Source organism: Melospiza melodia, chromosome 19 (assembly GCF_035770615.1).
Source record: "Melospiza melodia melodia isolate bMelMel2 chromosome 19, bMelMel2.pri, whole genome shotgun sequence".
Taxonomy (NCBI): domain Eukaryota; kingdom Metazoa; phylum Chordata; class Aves; order Passeriformes; family Passerellidae; genus Melospiza; species Melospiza melodia.
In genome coordinates, this window is record NC_086212.1 from 9191008 (window position 1) to 9212532 (window position 21525).

Here is a 21525-nt window from a genome sequence, read left to right on the forward strand (position 1 = left end):
TGCAAAAGCTGCCTTGAAAACTCATCAACTGCTCCTTTCTGATTCAAATAGAAGAAAACAGGTGCAGCTCTATTGTGGATTCAATGAGCTGGGGACAAGCTTTTCACTTTTATAGTTGTTTCTGAAGGGGAGGTGGCATGTGCCATCTCAATATAAGAATTTCTTGTACCATTGGTGGTTTGTGCACTGCTGGAGTTCTTTTAGGGTGATGATTGTGGTGAAAGATCATCTCCATCATGGAATTGTTGTATTGGTGTAGACAAAATCTTCAGAGCAGCCAAGAATGGGGGACTCTCCTCCAACCCTCAGGTTGCTACTGAGGTTCGTTACAGGTTCTGTTCTCATACCAGCTGGATTTCTCTGTACAACTGTGTTGACTTAAACACAAAACTGGTGTTGAATAAGGCTGTAACTGCCTTTGGCAAAAAGGGGGTTCAGTTACAGTTTTGATGGCAAAAATGTTTGTCAGAGGTGGTATAAGAAATTCTATTCCATTCTCTGTTGAAATTATTTACATTGTGGAGGTGTTACAGTTTGTTTGCTCATTTTTGGAGCTCTGTAGAGAAGTTTCATGTGATATACCAGAGATCTTGTCCAGATCATGTGAATTCTGAGGCAGAAAATGCCTTGCCCTGGGGCATATTTACCTTTTCTGGGATCACCTGCTTTGTGGAACTTCCTGTTTTGAGCAACTTTCAGGGTGTGTTGTCAATTCTTGAGAGTTTCAGCTTCAGCTATACTTTCCAATCTCCTCCCTTGTCAGTCTCCTCCCACCTGTTTTGTTCCTTATGCTCTGCAGTTCCCAGTATCTGGAATTACCTCAATATAACTGAGGTAACTTCAGAACTATATATTTAGAAGAAAAGAAACTTGGCCTCTGAATCAAAGGCTTATCCTAATGCTCCTATAAAGCAGCATCAAACTTGGCTTTGTTGGACTGCAGCATTCATTCTTTCTGATATTTTAATTTATTTTTTTAATAATTAAGTTGAAATTTTCAATTTAAGTTGACATTTTCAATTACAGAAGGCAGATGCAGATCCCTTTACCTAAGCCTTCTTAACAGAACACTCTTCAGAGACTTTTGTAAATACTTTGTCTCATAACTATCTACTTAATTACTTAGTTTCTACTTAATTACTCAGTTAAGTGCTCATTAGTGTGTATTTATCTCTTTCATGGTAGTCCTTCTTTTAAGGGCAAAAGTAACATTTTTCAAAGAATGAATTTTCAAGAATTTACTGGGTTTGCACATAATAGCCCCTTAAATGTTTCCATTAAATTAGTGCTGTTTAGTAATCTCTTAATGCTGTTTTCCTGAGATATTCCTCAATTGGAGTTTTAAGATGCAGGAATAATTCTGAGTGGATTTGGTTAAAGATGGATGCAGGAAGAGGCTAATACAAACATTGTTAGGTTAATTGCATAATTTGGAGAATTTATACACAGAAATACAAAGCAGTGAGAGAATTCTATGATTCAGTAGATGGATTCTGATATATTTGTTTTTCAAATAAGAACAGTATTTGCAAGTACCTGTGTAACACACCTGAGTATGCTGACATTTGTCCTTTATGTAAGCCTAGCAGAGGCCAGACATGATAGATGGAGTCTCTGGTTTCCTGTAGTGATGGAGCAAATGGTCTAGAAATAATTCAAGCATTTAAGAACAGCTGTTTTCCAGGGATTTTGTGGAAATTGTCCACTCAAACATCATTCTCTACAAAGTAGTTGGTGAGGACAAGGGGCATAGCTTGGGGTAGCTGATGAGATTGCTGCCTGAGTCATCTGGGAACAGATGCTGTTTATGTCAACAGTATTGGACTGTTGCAGTTTAACATTTGCTCTAAATCATCATGCTGTAGACTATTAGCAAGCCATTTCTCCTTGCATTAGCTGTCCTTGTACCAGGAATGAAAGAAGAGACCAGCTTTGTTTAATGCCCAACACTTCCTGCTGGTGAATGGAACCTTGAAAATGGATTTATTGTTGTTAAGCTTAAAGACATAATTGCAGCACACCAGGCTAAAAATGTACAGCAGCCCCAACTTGTCCAGGAACTGGGAACTGGTGCCTGGCTGGGTTACAGAAATGTGTTTCCAACTGAGCACTGGAGGAGCAGACATGAGGGGCTGCTGTCCTTTTCCAGGCCATCCCATATCAGCCCAGTTTGGTTTTGTGCTGGGATTTCTTGGGTTCCTGGCTGAGTGACTTTGCTCTTATCTGCAGATACTCACTGGCTTGTCCAAACTAATTTGCACCAATTGTTGGTGTGAGTTAGAAAGAGAGGGACTCTCCTGAATTTTGGAATGTGAGTCTTCTAGAATTTGGGCATTGTCTGGATAGGTCTGTCCAAATGAGATGGAAGGATAAAACTTTCAGCTAAATGTTCACTTGTAATTCTAAGCAGTAAGTGACTCACTGGGCACGTCTTAATGGGGATTTCCTGAAAGCACCAGCTTTTTCTTTTGGAAATGAAGGCTTTGATTGACTTGTGTAAAATTCAAAGAAATTCACGTGATACTTCAGTGAGAGGTATTTATTTTTTTTACTGAAACTAATCATGAAAAGCTGAAACAGAAACTAAAGGTGGTGTTTCATTTGGCTGCTCTTGTTCTTGACATGGATTTTCTTTTCATTCCCTTGTGCCTGTGTCTCTGACAAGCTCATGCAGTTTTCAGCAAGCTTGAGCTGAGCAATGAAGGAAATTACTGATGTGATTTATTTATTTTTCTTAATATTCTTTCTGTTGATAACTTACATATTTTCAGAGTCACACACTAAAATACATATATATATATATATATATATATATTTGTCACCACATCCCACAAAAGATTTGAGCAGAAATTGTAATGTTTTTGAGTTGACTCTGGGGAAAGTGGGAAGTTTAGGTGAAAGATTTATAGCCTATATAGTTACATAGGAAATTCCTCATAGAGAAGGGGTTCTTTTTTCAAGCCAGTGCAAGGTTGGACATACTGTCTTGTTAGATTATGAGGAAGCAGTGATATTTTCATTAAAAGTCATTAAATCTGGGAAGAACCAAAGCAGGACATGCCATACCCCTGGAATTTTGACTTTGGATGCTGTCTGGTTTACTCTCAGAAGTTCAAGTGCCATGTGCCATATGCTGGTCATAGTCTAGTTTTTCCACTTTGATTTCTTAGTGTTTTCTCTTTATTTAATGCAGGGAAGACTTTAAGCTATTGGTGTTTCAGCCCTGGGTACAGCATGCACGAGCTCGTTCGACAGGGAGTCAGGACAATCATCCTCACCAGTGGGACACTCTCCCCCCTCTCATCATTTACCATGGAAATGCAGATGTGAGTACCTGGGTTTGGGACACTGCCATTCCTGAAAGATGCACAAATGGATTTAGGTTTTATCTCAGGATTTTAAAGTCCTCTGTTTGCCCAGAGAAGCTGTGGCTGCTCCATCCCTGGAAGTGTCCAAGGCCAGGCTGGATGGAGTTTGGAGCAGCCTAGGATAATGGAAGGTGTCCCTGCCCATGGCAGGGGGTGGAATGAGATGAGCTTTAAGGTTTCTTCCAACCAAACCACTCTTATGATTCTGGAAATGGTAGGGAATCATATAATGGGTATGACTGGGATCTTCCTCTTTTTTTTTCTCCAGCCCTTTTCCTGTTTGCCTGGAGAATCCTCATGTAATTGATAAACACCAGCTCTGGGTGGGGATCATTCCAAAGGGACCTGATGGAGCTGTGCTTACTTCCACCTATGAAAGAAGGTAATGAACTTCCATGTGGAATCCTGCTTGGAAGCTTTGGGTTCCAGCGTTGGGTTCTGTTAACAGGAGTATGCCAGCTAAGTAAGGGATCTCTAGTGGTTTTCTTGGATAAATGCTGAATAACAACACCCTTTAACCACTCCTATTGAAGGTCTGGAAGGGATCAGGCACTGATATTCCTTGATGGCCCTGGCCAGCCTCAGCTGGGATTGCACCCACAGCCATCCCCCAGGAGCTTCACTGAATCCTATCCAATTTTTTTTTTGCTGAAGGCTTAATTGACTTGAAACATGACTGGCCTTTGCAATAACTATTTTTATATTTAAAGCTTGTCACCATGCCCAGCCTCTCTTTCACCTCTGGGTTGCCTTCTTAAGGAAAACATGTCCAAATATTTGTCAAGCTTTTCATCATCATTTTTCTTGCTTGTCTGGTCTTCCATCACTTTGTCTCTTTCTATCTGTTGTTCAGAGTTGGCAGTGCTTCTGCTGCCAGCAAAGGCCAAATGTTCCACGGAACTGGAAAGGGATTCAGCAATTGTAATGGATTTTTACAGAGAAGTCATAATCTGGAAAACCCTCAGACTGCATTTCTTATTTTCAGAAGCTTTAGTGTGCTATTTCAGTGTATTTCTGTTGAAGATACTGTATTTTAAAGAAAGAGGGTTGGGGATTCCACCCCTCTAGGGCTTTTAGAACATGGGGATTTTTTGAAGGAAAGGGATTCACTGTGTTCACTGTGTTTTGACAACATGTCTGTGCTGATACTGGTTTTTGTATGTCCTATAAAAATATATATGTTAGGTTTTTTCCCTGCATATATAAATTTTCTGGGAAAACAGTACACAAAACTACAAGGCACTAAAAAAAGGAGCATAAAGGCATGAGAGAATAGGGGAGTTTTCAGTCAGGTGTGGAAGAACATAAATAGTCCTGCTCACTGGAGAGCAGGACTTCTTCAGCCAAAGACAAAGTGATTTATTGAGTAATAACCATAGTAACCAAACTAATTGCAGCAACACCACACCTAATTTTAATGTTAGTCAGGCTTGGCAGACTTCCTGGCAAAACTCTCACATGTGTTGCTACTCACATGGCTGCCATTTCTACCTGAACATTTTGAAATATTGAAGCTTAGATCATCTTCAGAGCTATCAATAAGAGTATTTAATAGTATTAATAAAATGTAGTCAAGGTATTGTTAATTCTTGCCCTTGGTGTTGGTGCTTGCCACAGAAGGGAGAGCAACTGGGAGTCTGGAAATGTTATTTTAGGTGAATGTCAAAGGAAGCCAGTGTGGATGAAAAACATAGAAAATGAAATGCAATGGTGTTATTTGATTTTTCTTTTTTGTAGGTTTTCAGAAGATTATTTATCTTCTCTGGGGAAAACAATTGGTAAGTGAAGTGTGGATTTCAGAGATGGGTTCATGCCCAGGATATTTGGAAATTTAGAAAGGGCAATGCTAAAGATGCAGTAAGAGAAAGGTAAAGGATTGCAGTGCATAGCTTGCTGCTATCAGGTTTTCCATGTTTCTACTTGCTCAAGGCAACTGGCTGCTGCAATAGCACATTAAATTGAGTCTCTGGTTTCATATTTCCAAGTCTGGACTTCTGTCAGGAGTTTGTGTTTGGATCAAAAGTGTGGTTCCTAAACACAGTCAGAAAGTGGTTCAAACTAGGAAATCAATACCCAGAGATGATGCAGCAAAGCAATTGAGAATCACAGGAAATCAGTGCAATTTTTTATAATACTTTAGACTATGTCAAGCCTGCCTGAAGACAGCATTTATTGTTTTGGTAATCTTTTATAATAGAATTACAAAGTCATAACACATAAGGACAGAATAAAAGAAGATCATCTGTGTAGCTTGGCTAACATGATTGAAAAGAATCTGTTAAATCTAGAAATGCTTGAAGGATGTGGAGGAGAAATGAAAGCTAGTTTGGCTTCAAACTTACACCTTGACAAGATTATCAAATTATTTTAAGAAATTGAACAACTTCTAATACACAATCATTCATGTCAAGAAAGTAGAAAATATTTGGGAAGGAGGCCACACTGTTGTTTTTCCTCTGCAGTCCATGTTCTCCATCCCAGGATGAAAATGCCCTCAGCTGCACACTTGTCTTCTCTCCCTGCAGGCAACCTTGTGCGAGTTGTGCCACATGGGCTCTTGGTGTTCTTCCCATCCTACCCTGTCATGGATAAGAGCCTGGAATATTGGAGAGTATGTTCATTGCTCTGCCTTTGTTAGGTGGTTTGGTTATTTGCATCAGGCAGCTTGTAGTTATTCCATTTAACTATGTTATATTAAAAACCTTCTATTGGAAGTGGTTGTTGCTCATGGAAGGGAGTTGGAACTAAATTATTATTAAGGTCCCTTCCAACCCAAAATGTTCTGGGATTCTATGAAAAATTTTTTGTTAGTAAGTAAATTATAAAATCTGGAAGGTAAAATCTCAGGTAAGGCTTCTTTTATTTTGATCACAATATACTGAAGTGCAATGCTGTAGAAACCAAACCCAAAGGAATCTTAATATATTATTCCATCTGATATCACATTTTATTTAGTTCACTAGACCTTTCTTTATTAAACCTCTGAAAAAAAGGAGGAAAAAAGTCCAATATGAGCATTTCTTCTTTATTTTTAATTTGCAACCATTGCAGCTGTAACTTCTGGTACTTCTGTGCTCATGAGTTGAATGTCCCTGGTGAGATTTGCCAGAACAGTTCTGGTTTAAATGCTGCTTGAAAAGGCAGGGAAAGATGTTTCATGCTGTGGTGTGGGACTGGGAGGTGAGTGCTGCAACTCTCCCATCTGCCTGATGCCTGAGGTGCACCAACTGCAAGGAATCACTGCTAGTGCTCTCAGGGGGTTGCACATTTCTGCTCCCATCTCTTCCAGTGTTTGGCAGGAGAGGAGCAGGCTGTGGTGAAGAAGTGTTTCTGTTCTTGTGGAGTGAGCTCACTTGGCATTTCTGACCTGCTCCTTCTCTTTCCAACAGGAGCATGATTTTGCCAAAAGAATAGAAGAAGTGAAGCCGATGTTTGTGGAACCCAGGAACAAAGGAAGCTTTTCAGAGGTCGATTATTTCCATTACATACTTCTATCATTTTCAGAAATTGTTTTTATGTTTAATGACCTTTTCTAAAGTGTGTTTGGGTATGAAACACCCCAGGTTTTGGCCTAGAGTGAAAGTAAAACTCTGACTGCTACTTTGAAGTGTAGTTTTCCTGTGCATCCTTCCTTTCCTCTCTTGTCTGGCCATGCAGGGTTCAGTCTTCATTTAAATCTGGTGACGTAGAGCAGCCAACACACACAAGTGCTGAGTAATCAAGCTGGTAGAAAGCTGTCGCTTCAGTAGACAGCATTTGTGAATGTTCTGCAGGACTTTTCCTCCCAGCTTATCCTGCTTTGGGTGTTTAACAATTGTACAGTGTCATCCTATTTATTTATAGCCATTCTGTTTGCTTCTTGGAATAATTAATATTTATAATTGCTTTCCTGTTGTGTCTATTTTACTTAACAATCTGCAGAAACACAGGATGGTCCATCTTATCAGAAGTACCTGAATTTTTTTGTGCTTACCCAGATGTGTTCTGGATATCACAGTGATGCGAGGATTTTACTGAGAAAATGGCTTCTCACACTTGCAATTATTTAAAAGTAAAGACAGTTATACTAAGCCAAATTAATCACAGTTTAGATCTTAGTGTACAAAGATCTTAGTACAGGATGATACCATTCTTCCTCTTAAACTTGTTTATATTTTAGGTTATTGATGCCTACTATGATAAAGTCGCCTGTCCTAAGTCAAATGGAGCTGCTTTTTTGGCAGTGTGTCGTGGCAAGGTAATGTAACTGAGAATTTGTTTTATCTGAGGTCATATTATATAATTGATAGGAAAAAACCTCCTTTTTGGATTTAAATACATTTCTTGTTATTTGACTGTAATTATATGCGGGGAAAAAACAAGTGCTCTGAAGCTTTTCAAAATTAGGTCACATTTCTGTGTGATTCACTCTTGTTTTTATTGGAGGGACACATTTTGATTTCTCTGAAGTGGATGAGCATCATACTTGCATTTCATGTTGGCTGCTCACTGAAAACATAACCCATTAGATAAGAGCAGCCGTTCTGGAGAACTGTAATGAAACAAGTTAAAACAACACTGCTGCAAACCAAACATAATGCTTAGTCTTAAAACACTTGCTTTATTAACTTCCTGTTCTGTGGATGCATTTGATGGCCTTTCCTTTGCATCTTCCAGTGGTGGTAAATTGACTTATGTTTATCAGTGGAAATACTGGTGAAATTACTCTTCGAGCCTTTTTGCTGCTGTTTACTGTATACCAGAAGAAGTTACAACTTCTTTTGCAGCTTTAGTCCCAGTCTCCAAAGAGGCTGTTGAAGTGAAGAAAAGATGTGGCTCTCTCAAGTATTGTTGATGAGATTTGGATAATTGATTCAGCTGAAAAACAAAACAGCTTTTTTTTTCCTTGATTTTTTTTTTTTCAATCTGTTCAACTTTATTCGTTTCACAAAGTGATTTGCCAGCACAGTGAGCATGTATAGGACACATGAGTGACAGATACTTGATGGAATGTCAACAGCACAGCTGCTGGGCATGGCACTATGGTCTGGTGAACCTGATGGCTTTCTGTTATTGCTTTGAAGTGATTCTGTTAATTTTTACTGTCAGAGAAGATTTGCTGTGTTGTTATGTCTTGTCAACAACCCAGGGTGTGAAAGGTTTAAACAAAGGTGTTGACATGTTCTCAATACAGCTGATCTTATCTAGGAACAGAACAGCTGTGAACAGGGTTTGCTGAGCTGTGCTTTGGCAGAGGAAAAAGCCAAGTTTAAACTCCTGGTAATAAAAGAAAAAAAAAATCTAGTTGAGATTATTCATTGACACTATTGATTAACTACACTAGACCAGGGAGTTAATGGAATGGAGAAAAAGGGCCAACAACTGCTGAATTGCTCTGAAATGTCACTGCAAACTCCACTGAGGATGGAAAACTCTGTCCCTGCAGGCCAGTGAAGGCTTGGACTTTGCAGACATAAATGGACGAGGAGTCATCATTACTGGGCTTCCATTTCCCCCTCGTATGGAGCCCAGAGTCGTTTTAAAGATGCAATTCCTGGATGAGATGAGGAAAAGTGGTGCAGGTGGACAGGTAAGACTGGGCAGCTTTTCACTCTTGGCTGTTTGCATGTTCTTGTCATTGGTTCTCTCTCTTGTCCCAGTGGGTTCTGGGTTTTGTTTTCCTCTCAGTCTCATGGGACCATGAATATCAGAAATTCAAACAGCTTGGGAATTTGTCACAAATCCAGCCACCTTTTTTAACCAGTGTTGAAGGTTCCATGTACTGGAACAGTCTTAAATATAGGCCCTAATAAAGGTTGTAATTAAAGTTTACAAAATCTTTGTATGTGTGTTATTCATCTCTTGTTCTGAGGGATGTTTTTCATCCAGAGAGTGGGTGGGCAGGAAGAATGGCCTGCACTGGCTGTTTTGGGAATGATTGTTTTGGAAGTGTGGTGGTGTGTGTCATGGTGTTTGGGTTTGGTGCTCTATTGCTTCAGGCACAAGAATGAATGATGTGACAATTTAGTCTGATCTACAGTCTTAAAGAATATGAAGAGTCTGTTGTACTGCCAGGGCTCTGAGTGCACCATACAGGAAACAGCCTCTCCAGCTGGACATTGCTACTTGAATTTTCTGTGCTCTGGAAATCAGGTGTGACTTTTGAGTCCGTCTTTGGTTTTCCTCAGCTCTTTGAGACTTGTCAGTACATCTGGTTGATATTATCCAAGATCTGTGCTTCACTTTTTATTTCTTTAGGTAAAAAATAATGGCTGTACAGCACAGAGAATACATTTAACATGGTGAACAATGTTAATTCTTCCTCCTACCTCTTGCAGTATCTCTCTGGGCGTGAGTGGTACAGTCAGCAAGCGTCCCGGGCTGTCAACCAGGCCATTGGCCGGGTCATCAGGCACCGCCAGGACTATGGGGCCATCTTCCTGTGTGACCACAGGTAAGCCCTGGCTCACCAAATCCCAGAATATTTGGGGTTGGAAGGAACCTTAAAGCTCATCTCATTCCAACCCCCTGCCAAGGGCAGAGACACCTTCCACCACCCTGTCCTACCTGGCCTTGAGCACTTCCAGGTTTGGAGCATCAATAACATCAACAGCTTATATCCCAACATAGGTGCTGGTATTTTGAATATAAATGTGCTGATGTTGCTGTTTGGAAAAGGCTACTGTTCATAATAATAAAATTAATTTATATAAATATTACACTACTTCATAAAACTAGCTGGATTGTTATCTTCTGCTCCCCGTCCGTGTAGTCTTGGAGCTGCAGAAGGAGATCAATGGTTTTAATGGAAAATAAACCAATTTTTGGAATTCATGTTTGTAATGCCATGGGAAATTATGTGACAATAACTTATGATCTTGCATTTTCTCCATCTTTCATTTGAGATGGCAGTCATCAACACTGCAGTGTTTTGAGAGAACAAGAATGGAAATGGGGACAGATTGTTACTGAAACAATACTGTTTATAGTCATATCCTATATTAACATTATAGTGCATTAATATGCATTTTTGTAATGCTAATTAGTATAATATGTATATTATAGGCAACAGGAGTTTAATTGATAGTACATGGAATCAGCAAAGCCCTTTCTCCTGAGTGAAGGCATCACCCCATTATATTTACTGCACTGTTATGTCTTTATTTGTGTTGGTGCTCCTCTCTTGTCCTTTTGGATAGTGTCTTGGTTTGAACAGACATGTGTCTGCTAAGGAAGACAGGAGCCTTCCTTGAAATGGAAAATGTAAATCCCCTCTCTCCAAAGTATTATAATTTTGAAATTAAGGGGCTCTCAGGCAAAGATATGGGAGTAGAAAAAACAGTTCTTTATTAGGAAAATAAAAATGCAGTAATACAAAACAACACTAACAGAGTCAGAATACAACCTGGCACCCTGTGGGTCAGGGTGGTGGCAGCAGTCCCATTAAATGGTGGCTGCAGCCCTCCTGCAGTGACAGATATGGTTCTGGTGGAGCACTCACCATTGTAGAAGGGTAGAGTTTTCCTCTGAAGGTCCAGTGGTGGTGCAGATGGGCCTGGTCTTCCTCTGGGAATCCAGTGGGAAAAGGCTGCTGTGGTGTTCCAAATCTCAGATTATATCCAGGTAGGAATGCTTGGCTCCTCCCCCTGGGCGGAGCATCTCCCAATGGGATGATGGAATTTTATCAGTCATGAAGTGATACTCAATGGCCCATTAACAAAAGATATCTCCCTGGAGGGAGGATGGGTGGAAGAGATAAAGAAAACTGCTCCACTTTCCTTTAACAGAAAACTGCCCCACCTGGTTCTAACAGATGGCAATAGAATACACACTCCCAGCCTCATCTTGCATTGCAACCTAAGACAGATAGTGATCTAGGGTTCTTTTAATTAATTTAGCCCAACCTGGCAAATGATTCTCAGGTTTTCCCATCCTGCCCAGGTTCACCACTTGTGATGTCAGGGGCAAACTGCCCTCGTGGGTCCGACCCTACGTGAACGTTTATGACAACTTCGGGCACGCGGTCAGGAGTGTCTCCCTCTTCTTCCGTGTTGCTCAAGAAACTGTAAGTGTCTTTTAAAAAACCCCACAAAATGGACAACCACCTTCCTGAGTAGTGTTGGAAACTGGGAATGCTAAGCTAGGTGGGAGATGTGAGAGAATCACAGGTGATCTCAAATTGGAAGGGCTGCTTAAGGATCACTGAGTCCAGCTCTCTGCTCCTCACAAGCCTGCCCAGCACGGGGTCACTTGTCATTTCTAAACATTGGAAGATTTACTGGAAGGAGGTATGCCTCATGTTTCTCCATGAGTGATCTGGGACAGGATGTTGTTCTTATGCTGGGCAACTCATTAGGTTACATCACAAAAATAACTTCCTCTTCCAGCTCCTGCTAAACAAACATGTATTTATTGGCTGGTATGCAAATCCTGGAACTGATATTGGCATCCAGAGGCTTTCTGTCTCAGGGAGGGGTTATGTGTGTGGAAGGATCATACCCCAAAATTTAAATTGAAGCTGACTAGTAATAAAGAGTAATAAAAACCATCAGTTGTTATTGCAGTTCAACACTGGGTCATCTTTACTAAAACAGCTTCTCTATTAGCATTAGGAAACTGATGTTGTCTGTAGTAATTCCTTGATTTAATAAGTGATATTGTAAAAAGGCTTCCTAATTCACTGGAGAAAGTCATAGCAAGAAACGGGCTGGAAGCCAGAATGGGAAACTCTTTGTTTCCAAAACAGAGGTTAAGATTAAAATAAGCACTTAAAAATTTCATTTGCAGACTTGAACAGCTTCCTGGAAGATGCTTTAGCCAACTACAAGGCTAAAATAGTTGTTCAGGCTGATTAGTTACATATGAATGATGCTGCAGGACTTGATGATCTTTTCTGATTATGAGTGACAGTTTCATGGTAAATCAAAACCACAGCCCGATGTGCTTTGTCAGAAGGGGCTGTTTTTGCAGGCATAGCATTAGGAACTGATTTTCTTTAGCAGGTCCTGATCCTTTTTCTGGTACCTGGTCACTTAGAGTGCACTTACTGCGCTTCAGCTGTGTCACTTGGGAGGTGTTTGATCCTTTTTTTCAAAAGCCCATAAACCCAGAGTGTGTAACAGTCTTGCTACCAAAGATTATTTGGGGAAAAGGAGATGTCTTTGGATTGTTGCTGAGATTTTTGGTCACAGATGAAGTGGAAAAGTGGTCTTTGCCTATTGTAACACTTTGTAAACTCCTTGCAGATGCCCCCACCCCTGCCTCAGTGCCCTCCTGGACACGCTGGTTCCCTAAGTGAAAGCAATGCAGCACCATCTACTTCATCTGAGCAGGTCCTCTCCCTGCAAAAAGCTAAAAATCTGGATGACCACGTTCCAAGTTTGAAGAGGAAAAGGAAAGGTAATGTTTGGGTCCTCACAGATGCACCTTTTTGTTTTAAGCTGAACCATGACAAGGAGGATCAAGAGACTAGAAACTGAAATGGGAGAGAAAGCAAGGAGAGCTCAAAGACTGATGTAAAAGTCTGATCAGAAGGGACACAGTTAACCATTAGAAAATGGAGGAAAATAGTTGCAATTGCAGAGGAAATTGCAGAGACAAAAGGCAGATGGGGCTGGCAAAACTGTCCCATAGATGGGGAGGTTTTGGTGCAGTGTCACAGATAGTTTGGGAAATAAGACCTGGAAGTCTCTTTCTGCCTAGAACTGGCTTCCATATGTCCTCATTCCATCCTGTTGTATAGATTACTCTTACTCAGTAATCTAAGAAAACAAAAAGAGCATGGGAACAAAACAGTCTTTAAAATTTTGTGGGTAGAATGCTAAAGAATAAAGCATTTCTCATGTCAGATGTTTTTTCAGCACTCTAGACTACTTGCTGGTTTGGAATAGAACGATGAAGTTTGTTTAAAGCTGTGGTTCCTAATCAGTTATGAGTGAGGGCAAGTTCACATTGCCTTTAAAGCCTGGTAACAGCCAGTGTGATTGCTGGTTATTGTTAAAAGGGATTACTTTGACCACCACTTTTTTCCCCTCTCAGTTTCCAACTGTGCACTTTTTGCTCCTTTATTGATTTGAGTCCATCTTTTGTGCAGTTGCAGAGTGAGCAGCTGAGCTGTGCTGAAACAGTTTATTTACCTTTCATACACTTGACTGCCAGATCCATCTCAAAGGATGGGCTGGAATGTGGGACTGGAGGTGAAGGGAGGAAGCTGCATTTCCTGTTTAATAGAGATTTTCAGTTGCATTGCATCAGCTGTAACGTCAAACTCCCCTGTAGTCATACTGATCATAATATACTCCCATTCTTATCAAGATAGTGGCTTTCCTCAGTAACTGACTGCTGGAGTAATTCCACAAAGTAGTGGAAATACATTTTGTAGGTAATGCCTTACAGAAATAGCAAGCTGAGACCAATTTGACAAAATTCTTATATTTGAAACCTGGATTCTGATTAGTGAGAATATGTAATTTGGAACTTTGGTAACTGTCTTATGGGTATTGATACTATAAGAATTGTCAGCTTTAAAAAACTTCCTCTGTTTAAAAGTAATAAATCATGTTTTGTACCAAAATCTCTTAAAAACTCTGGAACTCAGTTTTGGGAAAATCCATAAATCTAAAATAATTGAACACAGCTGCTGCAGTAAGACTTTTTGCCTTTGATCCTACACCATTTTTGGGTTAAGTGACTTGAGGAAAAGTTTGAGAGCAGTCTGCCAGATTGTGGTAACAAATACTTGAGCAATTTTGGAAGTGATGTATAAAAGCAGTCTTCTTACTAAATTATATAATGCAATTTTGCAAGAGGTGGAAGATTATTTAATTCATCAACACATATTTGTGGGTTGCTTTGTAAGATGGAGAGCTATCACTAACTTAAAGAAAATGCAGGAGAGCATGTGGAGTGTGAATTTGTCTCCTGTGTTGTGCTGTGATGGCAGTAAATGGAGATGGAGCACCCAGCCTGTGTGTGGAATATGAGCAAGAGTTTGTCTCACCCCGAAGAAAATGTGTTGGGCTCTTGGATGCCTTGGAGCGCAGTGAGAAGAGCAGTGAAGATGCAGAGGAGGAAACTGATTTGCAAGGAGAGGAAAAGGTAATGGCAAAATACTTCCTTATAAGTAAAAATTGCAGGCTCTAAAGCAAAATGGTTTTGGCATCCAGAGAACCAGCTCAATCCTCTATCGAGAAAAGCTCACTGTAATCAGCACCAGTAGCTGCAAGTTCTCATAATTAATCAAAGGGTTTCCTTGCCACTTTCAAGCAGATGATTGACAGGTATGTGCTTGTTCTGTGCTCCAAGGCTGCTGACCAGAGATTCCTGGAAGTTAACCAGACTTTCTGCGGAGCAAGGAGCTCTCAGAGAAGGGATTTGTAAATACACAATTTGTCCTGGGTAGACTCTGTGTCAACACTTCGTATGAGACTAGATATTGAATTCAAAAAGGGATTTTCCCCAGAGAAAGAATGTTGCTGACTTGTGGAATATTTTATCTGAATCAAAAATCCTCTATCACAAGATCAACAAAGCTGCTTCTGTACTGTTAATTTTCTTTCCTCTTGGATTGGTTTTTTTGATACATCAGTGATTAAGATGTGTTCTTACTTTCCCAAAATCCCTGTTTGCTGTAGTTGGAGAGGTGACTTCCTTTATTTGGCTGGAGCATTTTACTGTTGGCTTGCAGACCCATTTAGCAATGCCTATTGCAGCATTCTTAAGTACTTTCCTCAGGGAAAGAATGCCTGAGGTAAAATGTGTAAATGTAGGAGTGTCTGGGGGATATCTGAGTAGGCCCAAGGACATGAATGGAGACACGTACAGATCAGAGGGAATGTACAAAGGGCACCAAATATTTAACTTGTGTGCAGCCAAGCGGGAAGTGGGCTCTGTCACCCATTGGGTGGCCATGACATTGACACCAAAACCTATTCTTTGGAAAGCCTGGCACATTTCCAGGGACTTTGGTAACTCAGATACAGAATATTCTTAGCACAGCTGCAGTGCTTTTGGCAGAGCTCAGCATTTCCTGGAGTTAGGCAAGCTGATAAACCAAATAGCTTGATGGTTGCTCAGGTCCACTTCCTATTTGTGTATTTGGCCTATTTGTGTATTTGGCATTGCTGCTTGTCTGAGGCTTGTGGAGAGCTCTGGGGTCACCCTGTGCTGCTTCCAAATTGATGACCTGATCCCAGCAGTCTGGTGAATGTAGTTCTGAGACAGGCAGTGGCTCTCAGGCAGCCAGCTTTCGCTCTGACTCCAGCACTGAGCATTGGATTTGGACTGAGGATGGGCTTGGTGTCATTTCCTGTCTTCACCATTCAGCATAGTATCTGTGTTATCATTTTTCCTTTAATCAATGTTACACTGCACTCTTGATCCCTAAATAATGAAAGTTTAGCTGCTCTCATTCTGAAAGAATTTGGTTTGCCATCTCAAAAATTCACAATACAAATAATAATTTCTCAATCCATTTAAGTAATAGCAGTTCCCCGTAATCAGATTTCTTTGTGAGTTACAGCTCATGTCTAGGAAGCCTTATTTCTGCTGAATCATGCTTTTCAATGTGCTGCCTTTACACAGCACGGGACTAAAAAGATGGTTTTGATAATTTTTCTGATTTACTGTTTGTATCATAAATATTTGACTTGCTGCTTATATTCCAATCCCTTATGTAAAGAGAATTCCAGGCAGGAAAGTGAAGGGGAGTGTGAACACTGGTTACACACAGTCTATGTACACTCTCAGGCTGTCCTGTAGCAGTCTGCTGTGAGTCCAGCTTTACTTAGCCAGGAATTTGCACCCTCAAGACCAACTTTGTCTTTAATTTCTTCTAGTTTGGTCTCAGTGAGTTGTCCAGTAAATTTCTACCCTCTAGAAACAGGTACGTGCCCAGGCTCTGTTAAAATAATTTAGGTTGACTTGTTCCACTTCCTTGAATGGTATCACAAACTGGGTTACCAGGTTTTACTGCTGGACATACCTAAATTAAATGGGCAACAACTCTGAAAAGTATTTTTTGTACCTTACTTACTTTCTTTTCATCTTCACAGGCACATCGTCTGTCCACGCTTTCCCTTCAGTATGAGAAGAGATTAACAGATGAGCAGAAAGGAGGAAGGAAGAAAATAAAGCTAGTCAGCAATACAGTATGTGTTTCCCTGTGTCTGTGCCATCCCTTTGATTTATAGATTGCTTTAATTTGAATTGGAAATTTCCAGGCAGACAGATACGTGATGCTAGAACAAGTGTTTTTTCTCCAAAATGTAAATATTTATCTCTGCACATCTGAAAGCTATTTGTTGTGCTCTTTCCCAAATCCAGACATCCCAGACCAAATCAAGCACAGGTCCATATAGGGTAGTAGGTGAAAAGAATTGTTTTCTGACACTGACTGTGTTGTGAACAATTTGACCAGGGTGGTGTGGATGGTTTCACTCTTTTTGATTAAAATGGAATAGTTCAGTTGGCAGGGACCTACAATGATGAGCAAGTCCAGCTGCTCTGGTAGAGCCTCAAATGGTTGAACTGACCAGTTTGGGGTAAGGGATCACATATTACCCCCATGAGGTGGATCATAGTTGTGTGTTAGCTCTGCAGCTGTGCATTAATGTTTTGACCTGTCTCCAAACCCAGTTAACTCATTATGCAGCTAATTGCTTAAGTCACAATAAATTCAGGAGAATTCCCTGGGTGATGTGAGTGCCAGTAGTTGTCCAAGGTGCTGTCCTGACTGGATATTCCCTGACAGTCTGACAGTCTGCCAAGCACCTGGCAAACGAAATTGATCCCAAAGTCGATAATATGCAAGAGAAGATAGAAGGAAGAGAACAGGTTCATGCAAAAGGTTGTGTTTGGAGTTTGTTGCTATCTGATGTCATGTTGAGTCAGCTCAGCCTCCAGCTTTGGAATAGATGTAATTTTGTTAACCCTTCTCCTAAGAATAGAATTGTGCAATGATACTTGGCTGCTTTCTCTAGGAATTTTTCTTGAAGTTATCTGTTTTGGCACTGGGCAAGATGAATTATGGGGGTGACTGCCATGGTTTAATGCAGTGGTACTGCTCGCTGGGCCATTGGACTGGGTGACTTCAGAGGACTTTTCCAAGCACAGCTGTTCTATAATCCCTTTCGTTATCCTGTGTGCTGTTGGCATTGTAAACTAAATTGCTCCACCTGAAATTAATCCCTCATGTGCTGCTTTTGACTAATGAGGGGCGTTCCCTGCCTTGCAGCAGGAGCGCAGAGCGGAGACGGCAGAGCCCAAGAAGGCGCGGGCCACGTTTTACATCACCACAGTGAAGGACACCCTGAGCCAGCAGAACTATGAGCTCTTCTCCAAGGCTCTGCAGCAGTACAAGAAGACAGATGACTTCCATGCCATGCTGTCCCAGATGAGCTCCCTCTTTGTAGAGGATGAAAAGAAGCACGTCTTGCTGCGAGGTACTTTCGGAGTGTTTGTGCATCCCTGGTGTATTTGTAGACGTGACTTTTATCTTTTAAACAGGCTTGAGTACTTCAGAAATGTTTTAGATGTGAAGTACAACTCAATTAAGATGATTCATCACTTTATATTCCCAGATAAAACAGAAGATTTTCATCAGTCTGATCATCATGTGTTAGCTCATATGATTTGAAGAAATCATATTCCATGGAAGTTTGTGTTATTTTAAGCCTTGTCTAAAAGTACAGTGACTTATTCCTGGTAGTTTGGAGATCAAGACTGTGATTGTGTGAGTTGGAGAGATGCATTCATAAGAGTTTGGTGCTAAAGCAGTAAATAGAATATAGAGAAATTTTCTGTTAGATAATTGTGAGTATAAAACAAAGGATCTGGACAAATGTGGATACTTACTGCATTGGCAGGTTTTTTTATTGCCTTTTAACAATTGTACTGGTAGGAACTGAATTCCCACCAAGATTTCTTCTATTTTCTGTGTAATTTTTCCTTTCCCTCTCAGCTTGTGAACAAAAGCATAGATTTTTCTGTGACTTTTCCATGAACTGAAATAATAAATGCATCGTTATGCATTTATTTATAGTTTCAGGGAAATTCTAAGGTTAAAGAATGGGAAGCTCAGTCACTTGGTTTCCCAGTTTGCTATGATCTACATAAATAAGAAAATATTTGATCATCAAATCAAGGTCTAAATCTAGTTTTGGAAACTGTCAGGCACCTGAAACCTAAAGTTGTTTTAATGTTTAGGGTTCTGGCTGGCCAGCATTTTGTGGTGAGTAAGTACCATGGGATGTAAAGTTAGCAGTTCATCAGTTATTTAAAGTATCAGCCTAGCAGTTACTTGGATCTCATGGTTTCTGAGGCACCTCAAGGGCTGTTTCACTGAGAGGTGAGTTACTTTATATCTACCTTGAAAAAATGAGGTTTTACCTCATTTTAGTGATAATATATTGCTCAATGTTTGCATGATAGCTGACGTTTGTGTAATTTGTGTGTTTATTGTATAAATATTAGATGAAAGCATTTATACATTTATATTTTAATTTATTTAGTTGCACCTTTTTATCTAACCTTGAACTTCCACTCTTGTGGCTTTCGGTAACATTTATTGCCTGTTGTGGATTGATTTTTTTTCCTTTCTTTTTCCCCCCTTTTCCCTCTCTCTGATGCAAGATTTTTACCAGTTTGTTCGACCCCAGCATAAAAAGCAGTTTGATGAAGCGTGCTGCAATCTGACTGGATTGGGCTGTGGCTACAAACCTGAGCACAGCCTCCCACGGGAGGAGAGGGAGATCCTGGCCAAGAGAATGGGTGAGAGCTTGGTTCAGTTCTAGCATTTGAAGGAGAAATATCCTTGTTCACCCAGCCATAGAGCAGGATGTGAGATGTGGAAATGCAAGGAAGTTCAATTTAATCAATACTGAGCTAAGTCTCTGCTCTCCATGATCTTGTTGCCTTCCCTTGAGCTGTGCAGATGCCTGAGCATTGGTTACTGCAGTTGATAATAATGTAATTTTGTTTCAAAAGGGGATTTTACTGATCTGCTAAAATCATTTACTCTGGGGAATTAAACAACCTGCTGTGTGACTTCTTTGCTGCCCACATAGTGCCAGCAGAATTGTGAATAGAGGGTGATTGTGTCCTCACAGAACTTGTCAAATCTATGAAATCCTGGAGCAGTAAAATTCTGAAAAAATGGGGTGTTAGCTCATCATCAGAGAAATAAATCTGTGTGGAATCCCAGCCTGGTTTGGGTTGAAAGGGACTTTAAAACTCATCCAGTTCCACCCCTGCCATGGGCAGGGACACCTTCCACTATCCCAGGCTGCTCCAAGCCCCATCCAGCCTGGCCTTGGACAATTCCAGGCATGGGGCAGCCACAGCTTCTGTGGGTTGCTCAGATGTTTTCAGCACAGGATGGAATGCATTGAAGTGCACTATTCCATGTTCATTCTTCCCTAAATTCACTGTTAATGGACTGGTTTCGTTTAACAGAAGAAAAACAGAGCCAGCAGAAAAGTACATTCTCCAAGGCCTCGTGTGCTCAGCTGAACCCTGGGCTCCACCTGAACCAAGGAGGATCCCACTTGACAACAGGACTGAATAGTGCAGGTACCCTCCATGTTTAATGAAATCCAGTCTATTGTGTTTTATTTCATCACTGACTGGAAATTCTCCTGGGGCAAATCAATGTTCTTTATGCTTGCCTAGCACAGTGGCTCCCCCTCCGTAGATGGGAGGGATGATAATTCAGAATTTTCAGCAAGGATTGTGCAAAACAAAACACAAAAGTCAATAAATTAAATTAAGCTGCATGTGAAAGAAACCAGCTGAAGCCAGACACTTGTACTAGAGGCTGAGCTGGGAAAAGTGGGGGTTGAGCACAGGTCTGCTGGGCTTCCTGTTTGTCCAGGGTCCATGAAAGGGAGCCGGGTAAGGAGTGTGAGTTAAGATTACGTCAGTGTGAATTCAGGTATGTAGAAACTGTTTCATTTTGTTCTTGGTGTAATGTGTACACTCCCTCTGTGGACAGCCTGGCTTTTTCTGCAGAAACAGAGAGTACTAAGTGTAATCTCTGTGTGCATCCCTCTAATCTCACTCTGTCCAGTATTTACCTTCAAGCTCGTGGGCTCATTTATTTAATTATGGGTTTTCCTGAGAACAGCTGGGAATTTTTTGTGTTTCTCACAAGGAAATGAATAGGATCATTGGACAGCTTAGAAGTCTTTCTGTAGAGGACAAAGAATAGTCAAATGCTAATCCTTTCTTTAAAAAAACAAGCCAGTTTCCTGGAAGGCTTCAAATACTTCTAATGTGTGAAGCTATACTGTTTCTTTTTATTTGTTTTTCCATTTTCTTTTCTATTTTGAGGATATTTGAATAAAGCAAAATCTTTAGTAATTATCTTGTACTGAAATCATTAGAATGGTTTCACAGAAACTTGTTTCCACAAAAAGTAATTGAGAAAATAATAGGAGTAAATGGATATGTTATTTCTATGCCTCCTTAAGAAGAGAATGCTTCTCTGGAAATATAAGAAACCTCTGGGATATGCAATAAATACTGCTTATAAAATGCACACTCAATTTTTTCACTTCCACCAAATTGAATGAAGCCTGTGTTTTGAAACCTAATTATCTTTATTATCCAATAAAGGACTTTTAAAGATCCAGATACCAAAATATATGGCAGGTTAATTTAAATAAATTTCTTATCATATCCTTTATCCATATTTGCATGCCTATGATATGCAAACCAGAACTTTTTTCTCTAAAACATACCAGAAATCAGAGAATTATACAGTAGATAAAGTTCACTTGGCATTTAGCAGAATGTTCCAAGCTGCTTCTATCTTTTGCAGACCTCCTACCTGGCTCTTGTGATCTCTTGAGTGTTGTTTCAGGTCAGATAGTATTTTTGGACATAGTTTTCCTGTTAGGAAACACACACCCCACCCCTTGTCTGCCTTTATTATTGAGGAGTGAGAAATCTGAACTTTAAAACTACCTATTTCAGGCCAGCAGAGTTGGTTTACCCACCTGTTTAACCTCATTCCCTAGTGACCTTCTGACACATTTCTCCATTCAAAACGATCAAGGAGCTCCAGAAGATGCTAAAAGTGATCCCCAGAATAATTTTGCTCTGCTGCCATTTCCAGGAGCAGGTGTGGCCATGCTGGGCAGGTGGGGTTGGCTTCACCACTTTGAAATAGTTCAGGAGT

General features: G+C 40.4%; 1 protein-coding gene across 2 annotated transcripts in view; it reads left to right on the plus strand.

The window, feature by feature from the left end:
• RTEL1 (regulator of telomere elongation helicase 1) overlaps nt 1-21525 on the plus strand; it is a 44599-nt gene that overhangs the window by 14230 nt on the left and 8844 nt on the right. For both annotated transcript variants that reach the window (XM_063172422.1, XM_063172423.1), the window contains exons 17-31: nt 3194-3326; nt 3637-3750; nt 5106-5146; nt 5894-5979; nt 6758-6835; nt 7528-7605; nt 8794-8937; nt 9686-9801; nt 11289-11412; nt 12593-12746; nt 14290-14444; nt 16400-16495; nt 17581-17788; nt 18978-19115; nt 19800-19916. In XM_063172422.1, the coding sequence (XP_063028492.1) occupies nt 3194-3326; nt 3637-3750; nt 5106-5146; nt 5894-5979; nt 6758-6835; nt 7528-7605; nt 8794-8937; nt 9686-9801; nt 11289-11412; nt 12593-12746; nt 14290-14444; nt 16400-16495; nt 17581-17788; nt 18978-19115; nt 19800-19916 (1782 nt within the window). The remainder of the gene's footprint in view (nt 1-3193; nt 3327-3636; nt 3751-5105; nt 5147-5893; nt 5980-6757; nt 6836-7527; nt 7606-8793; nt 8938-9685; nt 9802-11288; nt 11413-12592; nt 12747-14289; nt 14445-16399; nt 16496-17580; nt 17789-18977; nt 19116-19799; nt 19917-21525) is intronic.